Genomic DNA, 9,468 nt, shown 5'->3' on the forward strand with positions numbered 1-9,468 from the left:
AACTAAATAACTAAATAACTAAATAACTAAATAACTAAATAACTAAATAACTAAATAACTAAATAACTAAATAACTAAATAACTAAATAACTAAATAACTAAGTAACTTACTAAATAATTAATAACTAAATAGGTAACTAACTTAGTGGGAAGTTAGGGAAATGAGTTCGATGCAGTTAACCTGAATACGCAAAACCATTGGACCAAAGAATATGGCTGGGAGAGTCCCAAGAGGCCTCTTGGGTGATCAAGCAATGGAACACCGACCTAGCAATACAAAATTGAACGGAAAATTGCGGATTCAGACGATTGTGTAGCATGCGAAAAAACAGTGGATCACTTTTTTGCCTTCGTCAGGCATTAAGTATCTTGGAATTTATATTAAAACGGAAAAAAACATTCCTCGCGAACACTTGATTGAACAATTTTAAAGAATTACTTTAAGGGAACCTAGTTTCTGAACATCAGATAATACATTCAGTGAACAATTTTTTACTAACAACAAAGGAGGAGCACAACAGGCCCTAGGGCTATTCCTTCGGTTTTGATGTAATTAAACATCCTCCTATCAACCTAACTAACAGTGTATATTTTCAAAATTCAAGAATTTTGAAATGTTCCTTAAGAAAAGTACCCACCAATTTATCCCTTGAACCCAGGACATATGTAGATATTAAAATGTTGTTATTGAGAAAAGCTAGTTAAATAAAAGCTTTTATAAATAAAAAGTGAGAGTAATAGCTAGAGAGAGAGTGCAAGTATGATTAAAGCTTTTTCTTAGAAAAAGAAAATTTTCATATAAATTCCATACAACTATTTCCATCCTGAAGGTTGGTAAAAATATTTCAGTTGTCTTTTAACTCTACAACGATACGTTTGGCTTTAAATTGAAAAGAAATGATAAAGCGGTAGTTTAAAAATAATAATAATAAAAAAATTAAAAAAAATTCTGGGAAGTAATAAAATATGAAATAAAAAAAAAAAATACAAACAAAAGTTTGAAGGATTACTTAAAAAGGAAATGCTATAAAGACTAAAATTAAATACAAAAAAATCAAAATATTTAAATATTAATTTTGAAAAAAAAATATTTTTTTTTAAGAAAATCAAAAACAACTTTATTGTTATTTTAAGTGTTAATAAAAGTCACCTTTGACAGTGTTATAGTAAATGTTATAAAAACAATCATTACTTTTCAATTATAAAAATAGTACGAGACTTTTCAAAAACAAAACCTGGTCCTTTATTTTTTCGGTATAACGGTTTCGTTTCTAATATTTTTACGCGCGAGTGCCTGCGTGTGCGTGTTTGTTTATGTTTTTGTGTATATACAAAAGAATAAAATAATAAAAAAAAAACAAAACAAAAATAAACAAAATTATAAATGTCTACTTTCATAATAAATAGTGTAATCAAATAAATGTGTTTATATATTTGGTTAAAAAATATCATTAGGGATTTATAATGGATACCAATGCCAACCATAAAGCTAATGGAGTTTAAGCAACTCTTTTCTAATTAAATGGTAAATTCATATGTGGCTATATATTATTAAAAGAAAAAGTTGCTAAAATTAAAAAAAGAAATACATTTTGTCAGATTTTGTTTTAATTTTGAAATTGAGTGAACTTTTTAGAAAAAGAAAAACTTTTTAAGTAATAAAAAAATTCATAGAAAATTTTTTTTGAAAATACTTTGCATTGATGGCTTGCTAACATAGAAAATTTTAAAATTTAAAATAAAATGTTTATTTCAAAATATATTTAAACTAAATTCCATTAAAAATGACAAAATTTATGATTTTTTTTTAAATTTTTAAAAAAGTTTTCAAATATTTAGAAAAATTATTATTTCCTTCGGAAAGTCTCTTTTTATAGATTTTCATTCAATCTTAAAAATTATTGAAAACAGTAACAGTTGAAGAACGAAAGTTTATCCTTACAAATTTTAATTTCATCAGTACAATGACAAAAAAAGTATTCGAAACTTACAAAAGTTTTCGGCGTTTTTAGGATCAATATTCCTAAAGATTGAAAAATTGAAAATTTACTCCTGAATATCTTAATCCATAAAAATTTCAAATTCAATAAATTTTAGTATTCAAAAAGTACCAAGTGAATGGCGCAAAAGTAGTCCTCAGCATAAAGGGGTTCAATATTATAGAAAAAGTACTACAATATAACGTCTAATAGGTTCTCATGTAAACTGGGTGACATGCCCCCCGGGGCATGTTACCTAGGCGAATTCTTCATCCTGCTGTTATTGCATAATCCTGGGGCAAAAAAGCGGAGCTATTAATACCTCTAGCTTTCCAGGACTATTGGTGTTGTTAAATCTTTGCGTAAAAGGGTGCCAGTATAGGTTGGGTAATTTTCAGGTTGACACTTGTTAGTTGCCTGTTATCTAGCATATCATTCTTATTGTCTGAAATTGAAATTGATGTCTGTTGATGGACGATCGGATAAGTCTCCTCTGCTCAATAGGAAACTAGTACTGATTTAGTATACTTTTACTTTAAGGAAGTTCTCTGGTTAATGCGATTTGGTTGAGACCTGCCTTTGTCACATTTTATCGACATGAAGGGATATCCTGATTATTGGCTGAATATTTCGGACTACCAAATACGTCTCAAGGTGATGCTGGCAAAACAACAGCGCCTTAAGTGGTTTAAGAATGCACTGGAATGGGAATTGCGTTCTTGAAAATGCAATCTTTCATGGTATCATAAGGGTATATCCGATATATTAATTTCATCTGATATTAATTTCATCTGATGTTGGAATATTAATTTCATCTGATGTTGGGCTGGCTAACCGCTGCTATTAACTTTTGACCAGTGATTGCTTTTTTCCTTGTCGGGGTATGCAATGGAATTGACTATTTTCGAGTACTTCATGCTGCAACAATGTGGTTTACATGTTGTTCTTTTTCTTTTTAAAAGCAAACAAACTAATTACAAGAACTCCTTAAGCATATGTTGTTATTGAACAAAAATTACATATTTTTTATGAATTTTTTAGAGATTTTTTATTACTTGGGGTCCCATTTTGCTAAATAGTTCTTTTATCGGAAGCATGTCTCATAGAATCATTAAAGATTCGGATCTTGCATATATCTGGGGTCTTCTGAAAACAGATTTTAATATACACACGAACAAATAGTTGAACAGACGGGACGGACTGGTATTGTTAAATTGAATCGAAATGTTTATACTTTATAAGGTCGGAAAGAATTTATTAAAGTAATGACAGTTCTAATTCTAATGATGGTAAATCGTATATAAACTACAAAGAGAAAAATAGAAAACAATGAACGAGGAAATATCCTCTTAAGATCTTTTGACTACGCCTCCAGTGGGCTTAACAGATCAAAATTTAAAACATTAACTAGACAATAATTTCATTATAATATTTTAGATGTTAACGATTTAATCCCTCTTTTTTATACCTCTGTGACGGTCTTTAGAAACATTTTCATTAAATGCGTATGAGTGTTAAATTTATTAACATATGTTACTCATACGTTTCGTTGCATCAAATATTAAGTTTTTTTTCAAATTTAAGAAACTTAGCAATTAGCCACCATATTCATAAATGCTTCTTAATAAAGTTATTAACAGTTTATTGTATTATAAAACTAATAAAATAAGCGATAAATATCTTTATGAATATGAAGGTAAGTTTATAATATTTTTTGCATTTCTTAAGACCTTGAAGAACAAATACAACACCTATCTAATCAAAATTTAGGTATTGATTTAATAAATGAAATTTACTGCATTTAATATAATTAGTATAATTTAGTAAAAATAAAACCTATTGGGACCTACACAATCACAATTTGTTAAAACAAAACAAACTTACTTCTTCTGTGATGATAAATGAAGCTAATTTGAAATATTTCTTAGCAAAAACGCAAAAAAGAAAATCACTTGTACAAAATGTCAAAAGTAAGAAATAAGAAGAAAATATAAACAAAAAATGATCTATGTATACAATTACACTCAAGAAATTGGGGTATGTTTATGAAATGAAGGACATTTCAGAGAATATGATAAACAAATTTGGCAAAATGTATTAAATTAATAATAAGATTTTTTTTTTTTGAAAATTCGAAACGAATATTTAGTTTAAGTTAAAAAAAAATTTAGGATAAGATAGATATATCTTATTCAGGGGGAGTGATTTTAAATGTGTACTAAAATATTGATTAGATTATGGACTAACCTATTAAATAGTTCACGGACTATTTTATGGACTAATCTATTAACTTTCATTTGGACTAGTCTGTGAAGTAATGACCTGGTATACCTCTGGACCATGGATTAGTTGAAAGATCAGCCTATAAACTAGTTTATAAATAAATCTATAGACTAGCCTAAAGACAAGACTATGGACTGGTGTATGGACTTGTCAATGGATTAGTCTCTGGGCAAAAAAATGCACTTGTTTGTAGACTAACCTAAGTAGTAGTCTTTAGACTTTCCCAAGGAATACCCCACATACTATTCTATGTACTAGCCTGTAAACTAGTTTATGGATAAGATTAGTCTAAAGACTGGTCTATGGACAGGCATATGAACTTCTCAATGGATTAGCCTTTGGACAAAATATTGCACTAGTTTATAGACTAATCTAAGGAGTAGTCTATAGAATACGCACTCTTCTATGTATTAGCCAGTAGACTTCTATATGGACTAGTCTACGGACAAGACAAAAGTCTAATCTGAGGGTTAGTCTATGGACAACGCTTTATATTAGATTATTAACAAGTTTATGGATAGGTCTATGCAATCATTGGACTAGTCTGTAGATTGTACTATGAACTATTCTATGAATAAGTCTGTGTTTATAAATTAGTCTATGGCCCAGTCTATACAGCAGACTATAAATTAGTTTGTGGGCTAGTCTGTAGAGCAGTCTATGGGCTATTCAATGGACTGACCTTCAGACTGATCAATGAACTAGAGTATTTTTTGAACGTGATATGAAATATTCTATGTAGTCTATGGACTATTATATGGACTAATTTATTGACTAGTATATGAAGTAAACTAGTCTAAAAACTGATCAGTGAACTAGTCAATGAATAGTGGACGGACTTTTCTATGGATTTTGTTAACTTGACCTTGGACTACTCCATAGAATGGTCAATAGAATTAACTAGTTATTAAAATAGTCGATGTACTAGTCTATGGAACTTTTTATGGATTAATCTAAAAACTAGTCTAAAGACATGTCAGTGGACTAGTTAATAGACTAAACTAAAGATTAGTCTATGAACAAGCCTATAGTATTGTCAATGGATCAATGAGACTTGTTTATGGATTTTGTGGATCAGTCTTGGGATTAGTCTCTAAACAATTCTATGGACTTGTGAAAAGACAAGTAAATAGACTATTCAGTGGACTAGTTAATGAACAAATCTATGGACTAGCTAATGGACTAGTATATGGGTTTGGCCTGTCAATGGATTTGTCTATGAACAAATGTATGAGTTGATTCTGGTCAAGTTTATGGGTGTGTATATATCCTAGTTTATGGACTAGTATAAATATTAGTTAAGAACTAGTATATATACAAGTCTATAGACAATCCTATTGACTCAAGTTAATTCAAGACTTAAAAGGTATTTTAAAAATACTATTTTTTTTCTGAAATCCTAAATTTCCAACACACAGTTTTATTCTCAGTGTACTGAGAAAAATAAACAAAAAAGTGAAAACTTTTCCATAAACAAAAAAAAAAAAAAAAAGAAGATGATATATAATGACCATAAAAATGTCATTGAAATATACATTTTCCATTTTCGTTTCTCATTAAATTAACAACTTTGAAAATGTTTGCATTAATGAAACCAAATATTATTGAAATTAAAAACATGAGTTGTCACAATTTTCCTTGACCAGTAGTAAAAAATGAATTATTTATTCAGAAAGTAAGACAATAAAAAATCTAAAGAAGTAACATTAAATTGAAATAATGATAAAAATATAAGTATTCCATTAAATTTTATAACTGATAAAATTTCTTCAGCCATAGAAATAAATAAGTCTTTTCCTTAAGTACTTGAAAAAAAAAATATTTCATTGATGTGCAAATGTCCAGTTTAACATAACATTAAAAATTTTTCTATAACAACTCATTGAAAAATCCCATTAAAAATAAATGAGAACAAAATAATGTTTTATTTTAATATTTAAACCCTTATTAACATTTTTTAAAGAAATAAAACAATCCTGCATAAATTTCCAACAGTTAAACTGTATTTAACCCATAATTATTATGAAGCTTAAGACTTTCCCTAAAGTATTAATTATAAATTAAAACTACCACACACAAACAATCAACAACAAAATGTGTAGCATACTTATTACAACATTGTAATTTATACACTTTTCATTTTTTTCTTTTAACTTGTATTCTAATTGTTATTACTCATACGCTTCAATGCACAGATTGGAATTTCAATTTTTTTTCTAACGAATAATTTAAAATTGATGTCAACTTTGTGTGTCTCCTTTGGCTCTCCTCAAACTTCTCTCTATGATTATTACAATTATTATTATTTTTGCAGTCAGCTAGAGTATTAATATTTTTCAGTTATTCCCTTTTTTTATTAACTACAAACATTATAATTTATGTCATTTTTACTTTTAGCCCACAAAAGCTATAACAGTTTTTCAAATCTATTAATTTTTTCGCTTCTTTCTTCTCTTTCTCTTAACTTTAAATAGCAAAAAGAAAGGGGAAATATAAAAACAGCTTACAAAAGAATCCTGTAATCAAAACCAGAAAGCAGTTAAAAAGTGTACGCAATTTTTTTCAATGATGTCATTTCTATTACAAAAAAAAATCCTGAAAAAAGTGTTAAAATGTTTTAATTTTAGCTTGAAAATAATGAAAAAATAATTGATAAAAAATGATAAAAAGAATTAGCAACGACTGAATTGTTTTTAAATGAGTGTAAAGAATTTCTAATTTACAAAATATGAAAAGTAGTAAAGAGATAAAGTGAATAAAAAGTAACGAGTTTTTCAGAATATATATTTCTTCTGTTGGAACTCATGGATAAGTGTAGCTGTTTTAAGGGATCGTATTACAATGGGTAAGTGATAAATATTTTTATTAACTATATTTCTTTTTGATAAATTCCGTTTTATTTACGGCATTGTAGCCCAGCATATAAACGAAACAATAGTACAGACTTTGGACTAAGCTATGAACTAGGTCTAGATAAAATTTTAGTTAAAACTTCAGTCATAACAATAATGCACACTATAGAGTAGAATAATCTAGTTCAGAATATAGTACAGACTATGGAATAGACTACAGTTTATATAGTGGTCCGGACTGTATACTGGCTATAGGATACACTATAGATTAGATTATATTCAAAACTATAAACTAGAGTACAGACTAGACTATATACTGGACTTTAGACTAGACTATAGACTAGATTATAAATAGACTATAGACTAGACTATAGATTTAACCAGACTACAGATTAGACTATTGATTAGACTATTGGCTAGACTACAGACTTGGCTATAGACTAGACTATTACCTAGACTATAGACTAGACTATAGACTAGACTATAGACTAGACTATAGACTAGACTATAGACTAGACTATAGACTAGACTATAGACTACACTATAGACTGGACTATAGACTAAACTATAGACTAGACTATAGACTAGACTATAGACTAGACTATAGACTAGACTATAGACTACACTATAGACTAGACTATAGACTAGACTATAGACTAGACTATAGACTAGACTATAGACTAGACTATAGACTAGACTATCGACTAGACTATAGACTAGACTATAGACTAGACTATAGACTAGACTATAGACTAGACTATAGACTAGACTATAGACTAGACTATAGACTAGACTATAGACTAGACTATAGACTAGACTATAGACTAGACTATAGACTAGACTATAGACTAGACTAAAGACTAAACTATAAACTAGACTATAGACTAGACTATAGACTAGACTATAAACTAGACTATAAACTAGACTATAAACTAGACTATAGACTAGACCAGAGACAGTACTATAGACTAGACTATAGAGCGGACTATAGACTAGACTAAAAACTAAAGTACAGACTAGACTATAGAATGGACTAAAGTCCGGACTATAGATTTGACCAGAGAACAGATTAGACTGTAGTTTAGACCATAGAATAGACTATAGACTTGGCTATAGAATAGACTATTGCCTAGACTATATACTAGACTATAGATTTGGCTATAGCATAGACTATTGACTAGACTATATACTTGACTATAGACCAGACTATTACCTAGACTATAGACTAGACTATAGACTAGACTATAGACTAGACAATAGACTAGACAATAGACTAGACCATAGACCAGGCTATAGACCAGAAACTAAAGTATACTTCAGACTGTAGACTAAGCCAAGTTCAGATTAGAAACTAGATTATAGTCCAGACTTCAGATAAGGCTATAATCTAGACCATAGATAAGACTATAAATTAGACTGTAGTCCAGGATATATACTACACTGGACTGTACATACTAATTATCATGACTAGTAGTAAAATTTTGTTATAACTTTATTATAGCTCACTTACTATTCATATCTTATAATTTTCAAAATAACTACGTTGTTTAACAAACCATATACAAATTCTTTAGATCACTGATTTAATATGAGAAAATTCTTGAAATTTCAAACTCAAGCAAAAAAAATCGCACATATAACATGTAAATATAAAGCATTTTTTGTTTTATTATTTTTCTTCTTTTAAGCTAAAAGGCATATTAAATGCAAAAACGAACAATAACTCCCAGGAATATTTCTTGTTAAAGATATCACATAAAAGATTTCCTTACAAAGAAAAAACTGTTTTTTTTTTCATGGAATTTTTTTTAAGTATTGTTTTTTTTGCTAGTTGTATCAAATATGTATTTCAAGTAGCCAGGATATATAGATAAAAAACACCAGAGAATTTCTCTGTTTTTTTTTAATAAATTAAGAAAATTAATACTGTATAATAAATAAATACCTAATGTTTTAACTTAACTTTGTATTAGTCGCTTTTAGCTTTTCGTTATTTGCAACAGCTGCTACATCAAACTGTACTAGAATATTTAAACTGAATTGCAAAACGACATAAACTGCTGTTTAAATCTGGTTTAGCAGCTAATTTTGCTTCGTATTCGTTTCAAAATTCATTTAAGAATTACTTAAGGGGAAATAATATATGATGTTTTTTTTTTTTTTTGAAAATTATATAAGCGCTTTGTGAATGAAAAATCAAGGAGTTTACAGGATGAAAATAAAGACAAAAACTATAGACTAAACTCTAGACTAGACTATAGACTAAACTATAGACTAGACTATAGACTAGACTATGGACTAGACTATAGACTAGACTATAGACTAGACTATAGACTAGACTATAGACTAGACTA

The 9,468-nt window shown here is 28.4% G+C and overlaps 1 protein-coding gene across 1 annotated transcript in view; it reads left to right on the top strand.

Annotated features, from left to right (window-relative positions):
• Positions 1-880: 880 nt before the first annotated feature.
• LOC111678629 overlaps positions 881-9,468 on the top strand; it is a 66,128-nt gene continuing 57,540 nt past the window's right edge. Inside the window, exons 1-2 of the mRNA XM_046947113.1 lie at positions 881-1,525; positions 6,737-7,107. Of these exons, the coding sequence (XP_046803069.1) occupies positions 7,104-7,107 (4 nt within the window). The 5' untranslated portion in view covers positions 881-1,525; positions 6,737-7,103. The remainder of the gene's footprint in view (positions 1,526-6,736; positions 7,108-9,468) is intronic.

Source organism: Lucilia cuprina, chromosome 3 (genome assembly GCF_022045245.1).
Source record: "Lucilia cuprina isolate Lc7/37 chromosome 3, ASM2204524v1, whole genome shotgun sequence".
NCBI lineage: Eukaryota > Metazoa > Arthropoda > Insecta > Diptera > Calliphoridae > Lucilia > Lucilia cuprina.